Below are 19,835 nucleotides of genomic sequence, written 5' to 3' on the forward strand. Positions count from 1 at the left end.
GTAAATGATGACATAGGTCATTATTTCCAGACACAAGGTTCTGAGACAAGGAGATCCGATGTCACCGATTCTGTTCAACATAGTCGTTGACATGTTGAAAATCCTAATAGGAAGGGCTAAGGATGATGGCCAGGTAGGTGGCCTCATTCCGCATTTAGTGGACGCAGGAGTGTCTATCCTACAATACGCTGATGATACTATCATCTTCATGGCGCATGATTTGGCTAAAGCTAGAAACATGAAGCTGGTGTTGTTCGAACAATTATCGGAGTTAAAGATTAACTTCCATAAAAGTGAATTGTTCTACTTTGGAAGAGCTAAAGATGAACAACAAGCTTACAAGGAATTGTTCGGGTGCGAATTGGGGTCTTTACCTTTCACGTATTTGGGTATACCAATCCACCATCGCAAGCTTTCCAACAAGGAGTGGAAGTGCATTGAAGATCAATTTAAAAAAAACTAAGTTGCTGGAAGGGCAAGCTTATGTCATACGGAGGACGATTGATTCTGATCAATTCGGTCCTCACAAGTATGCCTATGTTTCTCTTGTCCTTTTTTGAAGTACCAGTTGGAGTACGGAAAAGGCTAGATTTCTATCGATCGCGCTTCTTCTGGCAGAGTGATGAACTAAAACGAAAGTACAGACTCGCTAAGTGGGATATCATTTGTAGGCCGAAAGATCAAGGGGGTCTTGGCATTGAAAATTTAGAGGTGAAGAACAGACGTCTTCTTGGCAAGTGGCTGTATAAGTTATCAGTAGAGACGGATGCCACATGGGCCCAGATTCTTCGTAATAAGTACCTTCAGTCCAAAACCTTGTCCCAGGTGACGGTAAGACCAACTGATTCGCCTTTTTGGAAGGGACTGATGACAGTGAAATCAATATTTTTTAACAGGGCAAAATTTGTGGTTGGAAATGGTACTTCCACAAGATTCTGGGAGGATACATGGCTAGGGGAGACACCCCTTGCAATCCAATATCCTTCTCTCTATAATATTGTTCAGCGAAAAGACACTTACGTTGCAACAATATTACAGTCCAATCCTCTGAATATTCAATTCAGGAGGACCCTAGCGGGAAACCGTTCAGAAGCATGGCTCCATCTTGTGAGAAGATTGATGGATGCCCACCTTTCTCAACAGCCCGATCAGTTGCGCTGGAAATTAACTAAGAGTGATGAGTTTTCGGTTAAATCCATGTATTTGGATATTATCAACACTAGCATTCTTCTTAATTTGAGACATGTTTGGAAAGTCAAAGTGCCTTTAAAAATCAAAGTGTTCATGTGGTTTGTCCACAAACAAGTTATCTTAACTAAGGACAATTTGGTGTAGCGCAACTGGACTGGATCTAGACGATGTAGTTTTTGTGATGGTGATGAATCAATCAAACACCTCTTTCTTGACTGCTCATTGGCAAAAAATTTGTGGAGGTCGGTCCACATAGCTTTTAATATTACTCCTCCGAATTCCATCAACACGTTATTTGGGACATGGCTAGATGGGATTGATGCACAAACAGCGAGACACATCCGTGTAGGAGTTTGTGCTTTATTATGGGCAGCTTGGAACTGCAGAAACGACTTGGTTTTTAACAGAACAACAAATATTCATGTCTTGAAGGTTATTTTCAGGGCCACTACACTCATCCGTATGTGGTCGCTACTCACTCCGATGGAGGCCAGGGAGCATTTGGTTACTGGATCTATCCGATGGGAGACGGTAGCACGGGATATCTTCAACTGGTTCGGATGGCGGTCATGTAATAGGGTAGGTGTTTAGTTTCCTATCTTTTATTTTGCCTGCCGGTTATGGCTATCCTGTTTTTGCTTTCAGGCTCTTAGTGAGCATTTTTCAATTCTGTTTGAGACTTCGAGACTTATGTTGGACCTTTTGATTATCAATAATATAGCTGTATGCATCGTTCTGATGCAGAGGCCGGGACAAACCCCCTTTTTGAAAAAAAAATCAAGCACGGGAACATGATCAACAACCTCCTCAGGACCAATACGGATGATGGTCTCTGACTCCCCAGTGTCTGAATAGTCAGGCATTGGCGAACCGAGCGACTCACTTGAGCCTATGGCATGCTTGCTGGTAGCCAGCCCATAGGAGAAGATCTGTTGCATATGCGAGTAGTTTTGGGTGGGAGTGTTGAGAAACTCTACGTCCTTGGGGTGATCCTAAAGAAAGAAACACGGCGTGGTTAGTTGTGATTGGCATGTTAGAAAAGCTTAAACAAGTGGTTTGTAAGCTAGCCGTGGTGTGGTCTTGTAGTGCTTTGATTTCAATAGAATTGTATAGACGTCCTGATTTCATTGTGTGCTGTTAAGATCTTTGAGTTTGGACACTTGGCTGGCTCTTCTCTTTGTGATATGGTTGTACAACTGGGTTGAGATGACCTGTGTAGAAAGGAACAGGACGCCTCGTGTGCATTAACCGTGCAACGGCGCAAGGCGTCCGGTTGTGTCGTCGGGACGTTGTGCCCAAGTTAGATGCATGTGCGTGCCCTCTGACGTCTGCCCATCTCCGTCCACCCCTCCACGGACGATGCAAAGGAACTAGTATAGTAATCTACATTCCATAGTCCTATCAGCTTGCTATATCTGTCCACACCTCCTATTTTTCCAAGAACAGTTATCGGTGAACAATAGAGAAGCACATCAGCGAAGCTTAGCAGCCAGGAAATGGACGCCACAGCAGAAGCTAGCGGTGGAGGAAAAGATGACCGGCCGGAGAAGAAGGTGCCGTTGTCGGGCATGTTCAGGTATGCCGACCGCCTCGACGTGCTGCTCATGGCGGTTGGCTCGCTGGGGGCGGTGGCCAACGGCGTGTCGGAGCCCCTCATATCGGTGCTCTTTGGAGACGTCATCAACTCCTTCGGCCAGAGCACGAGCAGCACCGTCCTCCGCGCCGTCACCAAGGTGTAGTACTGCCACGGCCTACGGTGACCACTCACTTAACTTGAAGAGTGGCAAGACGATTTAACAAAGAATTAATGTTCTTTCGATCTCCAGGTTTGTCTCAACTTCATATATTTGGGCGTTGGGGCAGCAGTGGCTTCCTTCCTTCGTAAGTGGAATTTCCATCCTATTCTTGGAGTGCATGTTTCCTGTCAGTCAAACCTTAGACGTCAAGCAAATACTACACATGAAAAGATAGTTATGCATTCAGTGTATATCATTTTCAAATAAGCTAAATTGCAGAGGCTAGTAACCAAGTTACCTATTATCATCATCGAAACGAGCTTCTCCATGAGGAGAGCTGATAAGCTTGTAACAATATAATGTATCAAACTCAACCGTATCTCCAAGGTGTATTAAACTGACAAGCAGTGGTCAGTGAAACCAAGAGAGATGCGCAACAAAATAGCGCCACCACACTCATAAGTCATAAGCAGTTATCTCGATATTAATTTCACATGTTCCTTTGGTAAATTCCAAAGTTTCACGTACCACTTCAAGTCGAAAATTTTCACAACTGAATAGAGTGGAACTAGGACACGTGGCCCCTCGGCCGTATCTTGCTCTTTGTTTTCTGTTGGCTAGTGTAGGTTGGCCTGCCTTTTTCCATTCTTCTTTGTTGTTTTAGTTTTGTTTGTTTGTAGTTAGCTGTCGGGTGAGTTCTGTTGTTTCTGCCTCCTCCTCGTTGTCTTCGTCTTGACCGAGATAGGACACACAAGTTTGCTCTCGCTTGAGTGATGAATATGCAGATACAATGATCAGAACAGAGCAAGCATCATCAGTAATCATACATTCATTCCATGAAAAGTACCAATTGCATTCCTAATATGGAATATGTGTAGCTAAATTACATGCTAATGGCAGAAATGCTACTTACTCACCCTTTATTTATTTTCAGAGGTGTCATGCTGGACGATGGCAGGAGAAAGGCACTCGTCCCGCATCCGTTCCTTGTACCTGAAATCAGTTCTGAGGCAAGACATTGCATTCTTCGATACACAAATGACAACAGGCGAAGCAGTTTCTAGAATGTCTAGCGATACGGTCATGATTCAAGATGCTCTTGGTGAGAAGGTAATATTTTTGTTGTGGTACTAAATCAAGAAACATAATATTTTTCAACACATTGAAAGGTGCGCAAAAGTCAACTGCAAGCATCAGTATTTTTATCGCTACTACAGAAATTTTTGTTCTACTTACCTGAGTGTATTTCATACATTCTATGCAGCCCAACTGCTGACATTCATTCATTCTGATTTACAGGCAGGGAAGCTTGTACAACACACATCCGCCTTCTTTGGGGGTTTTATCATAGCATTCACAAAAGGCTGGCTCCTTACCCTTGCCATGCTAACATCACTACCACTAATTGCTATCGCTGGTTCAGTATCTGCACAACTTCTAACCCGGGTTTCTAGCAAGCGACTAACATCGTATAGTGATGCTGCAGACACAGTTGAACTTACAATTGGATCTATACGCACAGTGAGTTCAAATTATATCAGTTATTGGAAACTGTATCATTTATCTCAGTTAATTCAAATTGTAGCAGCCATTAATCTAGCAACTCATGTTAACAGGTTGTGTCCTTCAATGGCGAGAAAAAGGCTATAGAAATGTACAATAAATTCATAAAAAATGCATACATAACTGTTGTTGAGGAAGGCCTTGTCAGTGGTTTTGGCATGGGCTCTGTCTTCTGCATCATATTTAGCAGCTATGGCCTAGCCTTCTGGTATGGTGGAAAGCTAATCATTGACAAAGGTTATACCGGAGGGAAGATCATCACTGTTTTGTTCGCGGTATTGACTGGCGCAACGTGAGTTCCTGAAATCATTACGCTGATCAGTACTAATATTTGCCGTATATAACCCTCAATTTATTGAAGAGCAACTTGAATGAATGAAAATATAAAAAATTACATAATAAAACTTTAAAATCTAGATAACCTTTTTTTTTTACGCATGCCTTGTGAATACATAATTTTCTGTAAATTCTATAAGAAACTTTACATGGCAATTGATGTACCTTTCAAGGCGTGTTCAGATATTACGTTTAGATAGTTCATATTTGATTACTTATTTATTATTTTTAGTGGTAAATAATGTCTATTGGTAATGCTTGAGCTCAAGGATAATAATTATTTTATATAAATACAAATAGCCCACAAGATTCAAGGTGCCTCCTTCTTGAGGGTAGAAGAAATCCAACAATAATCCTAAAATATCTACCATAAATTCTAAAGAAAAATAGTCTGATCTACATTTGTACTTTTGGGGATCAAATTATATAAAAAAAACTCTTGCTAGACAGATCAACCAAATCGACCACAGGAAGCACAATTTTTAACCAGGTGTAAATTATTCTATTTTCATTTTATGTTTCCTCAGCAAAGCATACATATGTGAAGGGTTAGCGGTTATTTTAAAATTGTACATCAGGCCAAGAAATAAAAAAGTGACTACTGCATATGGTACTCGTATGTTAATGTCCTAAACAGGGCACTCTCCAATTTTTTTGCAACAGTTCATTAGGTAATGCAACACCATCAATTTCTGCAATTGTGGGAGGTCAATCTGCAGCATACAGACTGTTCGAAACGATTGAGAGGAAACCCGAGATAGATTCAGATGATACCAGCGGCATAGTCTTGGAAAATATCAAGGGTGATGTTGAGATAAAGGATGTATACTTTAGCTACCCTGCAAGACCCGAGCAGTTAGTATTAGATGGACTGTCATTACAAGTAGCTTGTGGAACAACAATGGCCATAGTTGGAGAGAGTGGAAGTGGCAAGTCAACTGTTATCAGCCTAGTTGAAAGATTCTATGATCCACAGGCTGGCGAAGTTTTGATAGATGGAGTCAACATCAAGAATCTGAATCTTGATTGGATAAGAGGGAAGATCGGCCTTGTTAGCCAAGAACCATCGCTGTTTATGACCTCCATTAAAGATAACATAATCTATGGTAAAGAAGATGCAACTCTTGAAGAAATCAAGAGAGCAGCCGAGCTCGCAAATGCAGCAAGCTTCATCGACAAGTTACCAAATGTATGTGAATAAAGATTGAGTGCTTCAAATAACTTCTTGAAATTTAAGCTAACAAGATTCTAATTTCATACCAGGGATACAATACATTGGTTGGCCAACATGGCACTCTGCTTTCTGGAGGACAAAAACAAAGAATTGCAATTGCAAGAGCCATCCTTAAAGATCGAAAAATTCTTTTGCTAGATGAAGCAACAAGTGCACTGGATGTGGAATCTGAGAGGATAGTTCAGGAGGCACTCAATAGGATAATGGTAGAAAGAACCACACTTATCGTTGCTCATCGTTTGAGCACTGTAAGGAATGTAGACTGCATCACAGTTGTTCATCAAGGGAAAATAGTTGAACAAGGTTAGAATCTCTTGAATATACATTACTTTTCCCATGGTAGAAAATTTCTATTGTCAGCCTATGATGATTCACTCACCCCATTACGTATCCTGTATGTACAGGTCCTCATCAAGCATTGGTGAAGGATCCCAGTGGAGCTTACTCCCAGCTTATTAGGCTACAAGAAACCCATGGTAATGAAAGACGTAAAATACAGGATCATGGAGTGCCCAATTCCTTATCAAAAAGCACTACTTTGTCAATTAGACAGTCAGTGACTAAAGATTCCTTTGGCAATAGCAACAGATACTCTTTCAGATCTGATGAGTTGCATGAGGATGAAATCACAGGAAAACAGAACAAAGAGGACCTTCCTGATGGGAAGACCCTTCAGAAAGCACCAATCGGACGCCTTTTTTATCTTAACAAGCCAGAGGTGCCATTTCTTCTGCTCGGTGTTATAGCAGCATCGGTGCATGGAATCATTTTCCCATTGTTTGGCATACTAATGTCTGGCATTATAAAATCATTCTACGAGCCACCAGATAAGCTGCGAAAAGATTCTAGCTTTTGGGCATTGATAGCTGTTGTTCTGGGGGTTGCAGCTTTCATTGCAATCCCTGCAGAATATCTTTTGTTTGGAATTGCTGGTGGCAAGCTTATAGAGCGTGTTCGTACTCTGTCATTTCAAAATATTGTGCATCAGGAAATTGCTTGGTTTGATAATCCCTCAAATTCCAGGTATCATATTCCAAATGATCTCAATTATTTTATCTTCTCGTACATAGATCTACACAGATACTAAGATTATGCTTTATCACTTACAGTGGTGCACTTGGTACACGGCTCTCAGTCGATGCATTAAATGTTCGGCGCTTAGTTGGAGATAACCTGGGCATTATAGTGCAGTCTACAGCCGCAATAATCACTGGCTTTGTCATAGCATTTACGGCGGACTGGAGGCTTGCACTCATTATCACTTGTGTCATTCCTTTAGTGGGTGCACAAGGTTATGCTCAAGTGAAGTTCTTCAAGGGGTTCAGTGAAGAAGCTAAGGTGACGGATAACAACTCTATAATTTATTTACTGTTTGATGCAGGATGAGCAATAATGTGATCTTATAATTATTTTGCAGGAGATGTATGAAGATGCAAGTCAAGTTGCAACAGATGCTGTCAGTAGTATCAGAACTATAGCATCTTTCTGTGCAGAGAAAAGAGTGGTTACAACATATAACAAGAAATGTGAAGCTTTAAGGAAACAAGGGGTTCGAACTGGAATTGTTGGAGGGCTTGGTTTTGGTTTCTCACTCTTGGTGTTGTATCTGACATATGCTCTATGTTTCTATGTTGGTGCAAAGTTTGTACGTCAGGGAAAAACTACTTTTGCGGATGTTTTCAAAGTGAGAATTGCTGAACCATTTGAAGTAACAATTTGTATATAGATATTATGGGACGGAGGGAGTAAGTTTTAATAAACATTCACCAATTCATAGGATTTTTTTCCAGGTTTTCTTTGCCTTAGTTTTGGCGGCTGTTGGGGTTTCGCAGGCAAGTGCATTGGCATCTAATGCGACAAAGGCAAGACATTCAGCTATTTCTGTTTTCAGTATTCTAGATCGCAAGTCAAAAATTGATACAAGCAGTGATGAGGGCCTCATGTTGGAAAATGTCACTGGCGATATTGATTTTAGTAATGTCAGTTTCAAGTACCCATCACGCCCTGATGTCCAAATATTCAGTGACTTTACATTGCATATTCCTTCCAGAAAGGTATGATTTGCAACCTTGTGTACTCTTGTTTATTATTGTTGCACCTGATTGTTTTGCCACTCAGATAACTAACTTTATGTCACCTCTTGGCATAAAACCAAGAATACAACTTAAAAACAGGTGATGCATCTATTTAGTGTTACCATATATAAGAAGCTTTCAGTAGATTTATTTCACATATCATCATTCACAACCACAAAAACTGCTATGCTGTAACCTTTTTCAGACCATGGCACTAGTTGGAGAAAGTGGTAGTGGCAAGTCCACGATAATTGCTTTACTGGAGCGTTTCTATGATCCTGATTCTGGTAGAATCTCAGTAGATGGAGTCCAAATTAAGAGCTTGAGGATTAGCTGGTTAAGAGATCAGATGGGGCTGGTAGGCCAGGAGCCAGTGCTTTTCAACGACACAATCCATGCAAACATAACATATGGGAAACATGGAGAGGCGACAGAGGAACAAGTCACGGTTGCGTCCAAGGCAGCAAATGCTCATGAGTTCATATCAAGCTTGCCACAGGGATACGACACTCCGGTTGGCGAGAAAGGAGTGCAACTATCTGGTGGGCAGAAACAGCGGGTAGCTATTGCAAGGGCCATTATAAAGGACCCGAAGATACTACTACTTGATGAGGCAACCAGTGCCCTGGATGCGGAATCGGAGAGCATCGTTCAAGATGCATTGGATCGAGTCATGGTGAGCAGGACCACAATAGTGGTGGCTCACCGCCTCTCCACGATCAAAGGGGCTGATATGATTGCAGTCATCAAGGAAGGTAAAGTTGCTGAGAAGGGCAAGCATGAGGCCCTGATGCGAATCAAGGATGGAGTCTATGCATCGCTAGTAGAACTTCGTTCAAATTCTGAGTAGAATATGTGTATATTTGACCCCCCCAAAAAAATCATTTTTGCTTACAACATTTGTTTGTTCCTAGTACAATCATTTGGCCATGCAATACAATGATTTGTGATTTGGGAAGTGAATGTAAGAGGCTAGCAGTTTGTTGCGTGGAAGGCATATGAGCATGGTATAGGTAATGAGAGTAAGTCAACTCTGTGTACCAATTGATTATCAGTAATGTTAACTGGCCCATATAAGACAATAATCCCTGGTTAATCTCTAAACCAAATTTAGGTGCATGGCAAGTGGTAGGAAGTTTAGTACCATACTACTATAGTAGTGAGAGTGAGACCCCTTTATAAGGGCTGCTCTACCACATGCCATTGGGAGCTTGGGAAGAGGAATTGTACACGCGCTCCTCCTCCTCCGCCATCCGCCTCGCCACGCCTTGCCTCGCCTCAGTATACTCACTCCCTCCCTCCCGCACAACCCTAGCTGTCATTTAGTGTTCCTCTCTTTGTGTTGCTTCCGGCGATCCCATCACAACGATCGCGTGCACGGTTGGTCGGGAGAACAGGTGCCTCCAGAACCCCTGTCATTCTAGATCCTGCCCGGGAGAACGGCAACAAGGGTTTTGGGGAGCATCTCGACACGATTGCTTCCGACCAACCGGAGGGTATGATTTGTTCATCCCTCGTTTACTCGTTCATGTGCTAGCTGTATATGCTATTTTCATAAAATGTTTCGTTTCTATATACTGTACGTGCTCACATGCTTAGGAATCGGTATGAGTTGCATATCGTATTTGCCATGCTTACTATTTATTTGTGGATTAGTCTAATCGAAAAGGTGCTGATTTTTCCAACACGTTAGGGGTGAGATCCCAGCAAACGCCCCACAAATACACCATCCAGATCCAAAGGATGGCGGTTATTGACGAAAATTGCACTAAAAATAAAGAACTATCATGCTTTTTCAGAAAACTGCCACCACCCCTAACACTAAAAATGTCGTCCCGCGCATTCGCAAATGCCATGCGTGGCAGCAAAATCGAGCTCTTAATTCAAAAGTACTGCAGGTTCGACGCAAACCGCTCGCACGCAGTACTACAGATATTCGTCTCGCGTACTCAATCAAATACCAAATAGTACAAACTCAAACAAAGTTTCTGGGAAATGGCGACATCGGCTAAACTGCTAAGCGCGGCTACCAGATGCGCGGGGTCTGAAGGGAAAAAATACATCAAAATCCATGGAAAATTCAGAGCATCGCATACCTCTGGGCCGGCGACCTCTTCCTCACAGACGGCGCTGCCGCCGCGCCGTCTTCCCCGGCGAGGTCCTTTTGTTTCGAGGTCATCTCTCTTTTGTTACTGGGCTGGGCTGGCCTGGCCGGCCGAATGTACACGGTCCACACCCCAGCCCGATTCCCTATAAAGAAAATAAAAAACCACAGCCAGATGACTGGCAGTGGCAGATGGCGAACGGTGGATTAGGTGGGGGGAAAAGTTCACGCGCTCGCAGTTTCTACGGTACGGGACGGGCGGTGGCGGCGAACCCGTCTCCGGCGGCCGGAGGCGGCACCATGAGGCCTGGAACGACAGGAGCGCTCGCGGAGTTGGCGCGGCCGCGGCTTAGCTTGGCGTCCGCTGTTCCAGAACGACAGGTTACGCCGTTCTACTATTCACATTACCCTATAAATCGTTAATTTTTGGCTAGTGGAATTGTCGATTGTTCATGTTCACCACTTCTTTGGTAGATGGATGTTGAATGACTGGAATAATGTGTTTCTTTTTTGTACTATATAATGCATAGATCTCTGGTACCCCACAACAACTGAAAGTCCGAAACACATGCTGGGGCAATCTCGCCTCTGATGTCATAGGCCTAAAATAAAACTAGAATTTAGGAGAATGCCCTTGAAATTTATGTGCAATTTACATTGCACGAATTGTAATACAAACTGACACATGCATTTTGCATCTCATAGTTCGGAAAACAAGAAAGGAACAATAAATATCTGCACATCCCCTTATGCCGCCTTCGAGTGTAGTTCGACCAGTGATGCGTAGACTCCACCCTTGATGCCCATGAGAGATTCATGCTTCCCCTTCTCGGCAACTGAACCATCTTTGATAACTGCGATCATATCTGCTCCTTTGATCGTCGACAGGCAGTGTGCTACGACAATGGTGGTCCTGCTGACCATCACTTGGTCCAGTGTATCTTGAACAATATGCTCTGATTCAGCGTCCAGGGCGCTTGTTGCTTCGTCGAGCAGAAGTATTCTAGGGTCCTTCAAGATCGCCCTGGCAATAGCTACCCGTTGCTTTTGCCCACCAGATAGTTGTGTTCCTCTCTCACCAACGTTAGTGTTGTATCCCTGTGGCAAGCCCGATATGAACTCATGAGCGTTGGCTGCCTTGGCCACGGTGATTATCTCTTCTTCAGTTGCTTCTCCTCGCTTTCCATATGCTATGTTGGCACGAATTGTGTCATTGAAGAGTATTGGTTCTTGGCTTACTAGTCCCATTTGGTCTCTTAACCAACTCAGTGTTAACTTTCTAAGTTCTGTTCCGTCTAGTGAGATTGTGCCAGAGTCCGGATCATAGAATCGCTCCAGCAAAGCAATTACTGTGGACTTGCCACTTCCACTCTCTCCGACAAGTGCAGTAGTCTGCACATAATAATCAGTTTTAACACGTTCAGTACAACCATAGGCAGAAATATAAGTGCAAAGAAACAACTGAAAAAAGGGTGTGCCCAGTGCTGAAAGCTCCCACACAAGTTGGGGGTCTGGGGAAGGGAATTTCTAGACAGCCTTACCCTTGCATAATATTTCTGCAAGGAGGCTGGCTCGAACCCAGGACCTCCAGGTCACACAATATTCTACCATTGTGCCAGGCCAGCCCTTCCAAGGGGCGAAATAACTGACAAAGAAAAATCTTAATGCATAGCAACTTTATCTCCTTTCTTGACTTTCCTGTTTTCTAACTTCATCTCATTGCTTATTTTACTTTTTCTTGTGAACATGGTGCTTAAACTTGAACATTTGTACAGTGCTACATGAAATTGGTGTCACCTCTCTAGAATTATGTGAAACTCATAGGTGGACATTCTAACACATGGAGTACACTAACAAAGTTTTTGCAGCACTTGATGTTCTTCATGTCATTGATGTTAAAATAAAGCAGTTCAAGGTTGCTACAACCCTTTTGCGAAACACATAGCAGGATAATACGTGGATGTGTGCTGCTGCATGGTCTAGTCTTCATGCCAGACAGTAAACTAGGTACATGACTTCTCACCCCAGTTTGCAGTGAATGAGTAGTAAACTTTTAATTCTACAAGACATCAGGAAAAGTGTCAAGTTGGGTGTACCTTTCCGGAAGCAATACGCAAAGTGAAGTCGCTGAATATTTGGACATCTGGTCGGGATGGGTACTTGAACCTTACATGGTTGAACTCTATGGTGCCATCAACTTTTTCTAGCTTTATACCTTCATCACTGGTTGAGTCAATTTTGGGCTTCCTGTCTATGAATGATAGTATGGATGTCGCAGATTCTCGACCTTTCGTTGAGTCTGATGCCATGTCACTTGTTTGGGAAATTCCAAAAGCGGTGAAAACCAAGGCAAAGTAAACCTGCCAGTACCAGATCGATTTATCAAGTCACTGAATCAAATGACCTCACATATCAACAGTGTATATCTTACTCTGAAAACATTTTGAAAGGTTGATTTGCCGTCATGTACAAACTGTGCACCAACATAGAAACAAAGAGCATATGTGAGATACAACATTAAATTTGAGAAACTGAAACCAACACCTCCGACCATTCCACTTCTAATTCCCTGTTTCATTGAAGCCTGGCATTTTTGGCTGTATAGGGTAATCACTCTCTTCTCTGCACCAAAAGATGCTACAGTTCGAATACTACCAATTGCTTCAGCCACAACTTGACTTGCATCTTCATACATCACCTGTAACAATCATTAGTTAGTAGAGATTATTTTATAACTCATACTTCTAACTACCACTTTCTGTTGATGTTAAGCTTCGAATATGTGACTAGTAATAGGAGATTTCATGTTGTTTGGAAAAGTGCACACCTTTATCTAATGTGAAAAGCATCAAGCATTGTTTCCTTTTCTTTAATAAATAAAACATTTATGTTCATTACGTGGTTTTATCTGATTTCACCTTAGCATCTTCACCGAACCCTTTCAGAAACCTCAATTGGATATAATTCTGCAAACCCAGAAAAGGAATGACACCTATGATACTCAGTGTAAGCTTCCAGTCTGAAGCAAATGCTATGCCAAAGCCACAAATAAGTGTTACTGTGCACTGCACTAGTACGGCCAAGTTATCTCCTACAAGGCGTCGGATGTTCAAAGCATCAATAAACAACCTTGCACCAAGTGCGCCACTGTAAAAGTTAGAAGCAAAACTTAATATCCCCGATGTTAGAGAAGAGAAGACGTAAACTTGCAAGGAGAAAAAGGAGAGTATGAAACCTGGAATTCGAAGGATCATCAAACCAAGCAACCTCTTGATGAATGATGCTTTGGAAAGACAAAGCACGCACACGTTCTATAAGTTTCCCACCGGCTACTCCAAATAAGTAAAATTCCAATTGGATTGAAACCAGGGAAATGATTGCCATCAGAAGGCACATCAATGCCCAAAATGTTGAATCTTTTCGAAGTTGGTGTGCTGGATAGTAGAATGTTCTTATACCACCAGACATCATAATACTGAATGATGGGAAAAGAAGTCCATGCAGAGTGGCAGCTATGATAGCTAACAGGAGAATTGGTGCTTCTGGCCTGCTAAGATTAAAAAGGCGTCCAATTGGTGCTTTCTTTGGAGCCTCACTATCACCAATTTCTAGGTGTTCCTCTCTGCTAGCAACATGCCTGAACAAATCATCCGATCTAGACAGTCCAAGGGATTTACTGGAGTGTTGTCTTCTATTCCTGGGAGAATTCCTGATAGATTGTTCCAAAGATATACTTGTACTTTTGAATCTTGAACTTGCCACATATGGCATCTCAGGTGTTTCTTCAGTATGGGCTTGTTGTAGCCGAATAAGATGAGAGTAAGCTCCATCAGGATCCTTTATCAGGTCATCATGGACACCTGCATGAAATAAATTTGTGAAGGAAAAGAATTGACTAGGTTCCAAGAAGAAGAAAACCATATATTGGATGTGGAAGTATCCCTTACCTCGTTCAGCTACCTTTCCTTGATGAACCACTGCTATGCAATCTGCATTTCTGACTGTACTCAGCCGATGAGCAACAATGAGTGTAGTTATCCCTACCATGATCCGATTTAACGCTTCTTGAACTACTCGCTCAGACTCCACATCCAAAGCACTAGTAGCTTCATCCAGCAGAAGGACTCTTGGATTTTTAAGGATCGCTCTTGCAATGGCAATCCTTTGTTTCTGCCCTCCAGAAAGTTGAGCACCATTCTGACCAACCATTGTCTCATACGCCTGTATCATGTGGAAATCAGATAAGCATTAGTTACAGCAAACTTGATTAAGGTACTTTGTAACTCATTATTTTTTTTCTGTAAGTACATTAGGCAACTTTTCGATGAAATTTGTTGCATTTGCAAGCTCAGCTGCTCTCTTGATCTCTTCAAGCGTAGCATCCTCTTTACCATAGGTTATGTTGTCTTTGATGGAGGTCATAAAAAGCAATGGTTCTTGGCTAACAAGACTGATCATTCCTCTTATCCACTGGAGTTTCATACTCTTGATGTTGATTCCATCTATCAGCACATCGCCAGCTTGTGGGTCGTAGAATCTCTCCACCAAACTAATTATTGTTGATTTACCACTTCCACTCTCTCCAACTATAGCCATTGTAGTACCACTAGGTACATGTAGAGACAACCCATTAAGTATCAACTGCTCAGGCCTTGCAGGATATCTAAAGAACACATTGTTGAGTTCAACATCGCCCCTGATATCGTCCAATACTATTCCAGAAGTGTCGGTGATGTCAATCTTTGGTTCTTTGTTCATTATCTCAAACAACCTATATGCTGCAGATTGCCCTTCTGCAATAGCAGAAATTGAGGGTGATGCGGTACCTATAGCCCTGTTACAAATTAAGGCCTGTGTTAGAATTTATTATAGATTCAATCCTAGCATATACTATTGGTTATCCTCATTATTTTCATATTTTGAAGTATGATTCTAGTTGTGCACGTTATTTGACGAACAAAAGTGTTAGGCCCATCATGTCGCTACCAGTAGTAATATTACATATGTAGTTAACTATATTGATAGCAGTGACGGGGTAATTTAGAAATAATTTCTAGTAAATTTTCCAGCTTTAGATTATTTTTATGCTTTTAATAAATAAATGTAGCATTCTTTTTTTAGGTTAAGAAGAGTTTTGAGTTTTATTTATGCAAGACTAAGTGCTACTTTACTCTGACATCTCATATTATCATTTACAATACTATATGGAAAACTCACATTGAACCAGTTAACATTGCAAATACGACATTGACGACTTGCCCTCCAGTATAACCTTTGTTGATGATTAACTTAGCACCATACCAAAAGGCTAGAGAGTAACCGCAGAAGAAAACAGAAAAGATACCGCCTGTTCCTAGACCAGTGGCAATCCCTTCCAAGACCGTAGCCTTATATGCCCTTTTTGTAAGAGTGTTGTACAATGTGATTGCTTTCTTCTCACCATTGAAGGAGATAACCTGCTTTGAAATGTTATCAATGTTTTCCAGTAAACTCTGACCAAACAGGGACTTGCCCTGGTATCATTTTTGAAATTAGAAGAAACCTGAGCACCCACCCTGCAGAGGTTGCACCTCGAAAATGGGTGGGCCTATGAGCACACCTGCTCAAGCTAGACACCTGAGCAGATGCTCGGCCTCACAACTGACCATAAAATAGCTATACATAATTCAAAACTTTTAGAACCCACCGTTCTTATAGCTCCAATGGTCTGTTCGACGACATTGCCCGCATCAGTGTACGATGCCTGCCTCCTGGCTGATATTTGAGCACGTAACCGAGACATGATTGCAAAAGACAGAATATTTGGAGGTATGCATGCGAGCATAACAAGAGCTAACATCCAGCCTCTTACGAATCCGATGATAAAACATCCAACAAAGGTTGTCAAAAGCTGTGCATACTTGCCTACCTGAACACGAGGAATCCATATTTACTTGAAATCAACTGATGCATTTACAGAACATAGATTTATTAAGGTATTTTATCTATGTTGTCTAATGCATTTGTTACCTTCTCTCCAAGGGCATCTTGGACCAGTACAGTGTCCGCAGACATTCTGGAAATTGCTTCCCCAGTTGTCATCTCCACATCAAAGAATGAAACATCCTGTTTTAGAACAGCTTCAAGGTATAGAGATCGGATGCGTATTGACTGCCTTTCTCCAGTCATTGTCCAGCATGACACCTCTGCCACAGGTAGCAAGCAGGTTAATGTTTAAGGCTGTCAGCCACTCCATGGAAATTCTGTTGCGTGTGAATGCAATCCAACTAAAAGCAGAGATTATGCAACTCATTCGTACTGCTCGGTATTTTGGTTCAAGTTAAATTGGAAAACTACTGCTAGTTGTAAGTTTTAAATTTCAATTGTGGTAGATTTCATGCATTATTTGTTCATTTATTTATTGTTGAGAATCAGTATTATTTCATGAGGTTCCAGATCTGCCTGGTAAGTCATGCTATTGTTGGGGTACTTGGATATGAACAGGTCTGTCAATGCTTGGAAACATCAAAGTTGTGAGACACTGACACCAATGTACAATACATGAATATTACTGGTTTAATAGCAACTAGTACTCAATCATTTGTAGCCAATTTATATTCTCAGTGTGTGGATTACAATAGTGAATGTTGATATTTTATTTGTTGATTTTTTTGAGTGCTCGACTGTTTATCACGTGCCATGTTGACCTTTCAGTTCAGAACAGAATAGGATTGAGTTTCGACTATCAATTCTAGAAACATTTAGTCCACAAGTGGAAGTGTACTTACGGAGAAATGAAGCTACCGCTGTCCCAATTCCCAAATAGATGTAGTACATAACAACCTGGAGAAAGCAAATGTCAAAAATAAATTAGTATGTGAACTACTAGGGCGTTCTTTGGTTATCATAGGAAGTAGGACTGAGGGTTTGAGATTAATGTGTGTCATTATTTGTTTTTTCATGTAAGCATATTTTGTCTTCTTTTCTTTATCGGAAAGTTGTTGCCTAGGCCGAGCTCCATGGCACCCCTTATCTAGACGCCTATTCTCTGCATCACGGCCCGTGCAAGCGCTTTTGTCTTTTTCTTTTAGTCCAAATAAAACAGCATATGAACTTCAAACTTTGCAGGACAACAAAACATTCTAACTATAATGTAGGGAAACTTTAGAATTTTTTCATGCATCATAAATAATTATAATAACTTTTTACTGAAAAATAATAATCTCATTTTGTATATTTATGTTGGACCAAAAAATCTGAAAGTTTTTTCACGCATTGAAGTTTTAAAGTTTGGAGTCCATATGTTGTTTCATTTGAGAGAAACAAAAAAGAGAGACTTTCATGTAGTAAGTTAGTTGGTTAGCATAGATCTCAAAGCAATGTTGGAGGGTAAGAATAATAGGGTGCCATGGAGCTCGGCCTACAAAAAGCTATGTTCTATCTGCTAGGTCGATAATAGTAGGATAAAATTGAAGGTGGCCTGTTCCCAATTGAGCATCAGGGATATCTACTTATCTCCGGTTGATTATATCTTATTTTTTGTCGGAAACCAGTTGATTCTGCCATGTGGCGTACATGCACGTTTCATCCTTGCTAGTTTCTTTGTAAACAGATGTAGGACATTTTTTGCAGTTTTACAGAGGGAGTACTTGCTAGCACACGAGGCACCAATCTATTGCATACCCTGTAATTTGCTTGCGGTGACATCTGTTCTCAAGGGAGTTTCATGATGAACTGAACTAGAGATACTCTCAAAAAGGTATACGTCGATACCTTGCTGACCCGCTGGAGGACGTTGTCGCCGGCGCCGAAACACTCGATGACCGCGGCGAAGACGACGGTCATGAGCGGGTCGCCCATGCCGTTAACCATGGCCGCCACAGTGCCGACGGCCATCAGCGCCATGTCGGCACGGCTGGCGTACCTGAACATGCTGAAGAAGGGCACCTTCCTAGCCCCCTCGGTCTTCCTCTCCCTCTCGCCCTTCTCTGCATCCTCCCCTCTGTCTCTCATGGCTTCGTCATCCATTAATGCTATGTTGATTGATGTTTCTCCTACTCCTAGCAGCTGCTAGCTAGCTACTTGTGCTTAGCTTATCTCCCTCTTGGCATGCCTGTGGTGATGAGAGTTGGGCGCTAATATGTGTTAGGCATGTGAGACTGACAGGACGTCGCTTATGTTGTCTGGATGCGTGCGTGGTTGCTAAATAAATGGATGGCCTCCTGATTATTCCTGTAACAGTGGCGGGACCCCCTGGTTTCAAAGTTGTGTGTTCAAAGTTTTTGAGTATTGTAGAGTACAGTGTAGCATAATTTAGAGAAAAAAATCGGAATGGTCCACAACATTTTACCGAAAAAGGCTTTCGCCCCGCTTTATAAATAAAGCAATGACCAACAACATCCAGGTACAGACGCACACCACCACAACACACGCACACACCCAAGGCAGGATACATAGGCGCTGAGCGCAGCAACACGACCCCTAGCACTACTCGAGCACCCGGGACTCCACCAGTGAACACGCCACCACGAAGAGATGTAGCCGCATACGACGAACCGTGGGCTCCAAGACGGTGCCTTCAGGAAGGGTACGACACGGGAGCGTCGCCACCGCCTGATCCGAGGATCAAGGTTTCCCTCGGAGCCACACGACAGACAATGAGAGCCGCGACGACGCCTTCAAGAAGGCAACGAGCTACGCCGCCGCCGGTCTGTCCGAAGAAAGAGCAGGTTTTCACCCCGGCCAATACTCACTGCCATCGAACGCCGCACCCCGACAACCACGCCGCCCACACGGCCATGACCACCGGGCAGCACCAAGCGACGGGCTCTGCCCATGAGCACCGCGCAACCACCACCAGGGCCGCCGCCCTGGAATCCAAGACCTAGGAACCACCACAACCGACACCCGCTGCTACCCCAACGGAAGAGACGATCGGATCCCGGGGCACACAAGTCCATCGATTCGTCCTCCAGTTCCGGGCGCGAGACTAGCTTGGTCCTGCTGCCGGGCGCGAGACGAACTCGGTCCTGCTGCCGGGCGCGAGACGGGCTCGGTCCTGCTGCCGGGCGCGAGACGAGGAGGTCCTGCTACCGGGCGCGAGACAAGCACAGTCCTGCTGCCCGAGCACGGGACTAGCGATGGGTCGCAGCAGGGAGAGGGCCATCCCACCGACGAAGATTGCGCCCGGGCATCGAGAAGAGGGGTCGAAGCTCTTCACGGGCCGCTCACCAACGGGCCGACGCCGAAGAAGTCCGGCCGCCGCCGTGAGACGATCCTGACCACCGCCATGAGCCACCACCACGCCGTGGTAGCCCACATCCCCGCCGAGCACAGCCCGTGGCACCTGCCATCGCCGGATCGGCCGGGGGCCGGCAGGTCCACCACCACCAGGGAACGCTGCAGCAGGGGCAGCCACCGGAGCAGGCCACCACCTGCGGCGAGCCGGGGCCCCGCCACCACAAGGGCCCAGAGCACCTGAGCTGCAGCCGCGACGGATCTGGGCCGCGCCCACACACCGCCGCCGCCGGGACCAGGGCCCGTCCCCAGCCCGTCCCAGCCACCCGCGCCGCCACCAGCGAGCCGCGCCCCCGTCGCGGGCCGCCGTCGCCGCGCCG

General features: G+C 43.5%; 2 protein-coding genes and 2 long non-coding RNA genes across 5 annotated transcripts; 2 read left to right on the forward strand and 2 right to left on the reverse strand.

Moving 5' to 3' along the window:
* Positions 1 to 2,609: 2,609 nt before the first annotated feature.
* Positions 2,610 to 8,985, forward strand: LOC119276667 (ABC transporter B family member 4-like). Of its 2 annotated transcripts, none has more exons than XM_037557798.1 (12): positions 2,610 to 2,924; positions 3,018 to 3,072; positions 3,862 to 4,037; positions 4,227 to 4,448; positions 4,544 to 4,782; positions 5,490 to 6,015; positions 6,090 to 6,363; positions 6,465 to 7,083; positions 7,170 to 7,398; positions 7,478 to 7,744; positions 7,851 to 8,114; positions 8,341 to 8,985. In XM_037557798.1, the coding sequence occupies exons 1-12, from the start codon at positions 2,688 to 2,690 to the stop codon at positions 8,983 to 8,985; spliced, it is 3,753 nt and encodes a 1,250-aa protein (XP_037413695.1). In that variant the 5' UTR covers positions 2,610 to 2,687. The 2 variants fall into 2 exon arrangements, with proteins under 2 accessions (XP_037413695.1, XP_037413696.1); XM_037557799.1 differs by having other exon boundaries at positions 3,886 to 4,037.
* LOC119276669 lies at positions 2,821 to 4,270 on the reverse strand. The gene is made up of 3 exons (XR_005136704.1): positions 3,845 to 4,270; positions 3,226 to 3,692; positions 2,821 to 3,112 (listed from the first exon to the last, which is right to left on the reverse strand). It is a non-coding gene; the product is annotated as an uncharacterized LOC119276669 (long non-coding RNA).
* Positions 8,986 to 10,729: 1,744 nt separating the features above from the next.
* On the reverse strand, positions 10,730 to 18,379 carry LOC119276666 (ABC transporter B family member 4-like). Its single transcript, XM_037557797.1, has 12 exons — positions 17,992 to 18,379; positions 17,007 to 17,061; positions 16,249 to 16,424; positions 15,926 to 16,147; positions 15,457 to 15,695; positions 14,548 to 15,073; positions 14,187 to 14,460; positions 13,475 to 14,099; positions 13,158 to 13,386; positions 12,671 to 12,937; positions 12,336 to 12,599; positions 10,730 to 11,631 (listed from the first exon to the last, which is right to left on the reverse strand). The coding sequence occupies exons 1-12, from the start codon at positions 18,244 to 18,246 to the stop codon at positions 10,987 to 10,989; spliced, it is 3,777 nt and encodes a 1,258-aa protein (XP_037413694.1). The 5' UTR covers positions 18,247 to 18,379; the 3' UTR covers positions 10,730 to 10,986.
* On the forward strand, positions 11,623 to 16,713 carry LOC119276670. The gene is made up of 2 exons (XR_005136705.1): positions 11,623 to 12,246; positions 16,261 to 16,713. It is a non-coding gene; the product is annotated as an uncharacterized LOC119276670 (long non-coding RNA).
* Positions 18,380 to 19,835: the final 1,456 nt, after the last annotated feature.

Source organism: Triticum dicoccoides, chromosome 3B (genome assembly GCF_002162155.2).
Source record: "Triticum dicoccoides isolate Atlit2015 ecotype Zavitan chromosome 3B, WEW_v2.0, whole genome shotgun sequence".
Taxonomy (NCBI): Eukaryota; Viridiplantae; Streptophyta; class Magnoliopsida; order Poales; family Poaceae; genus Triticum; species Triticum dicoccoides.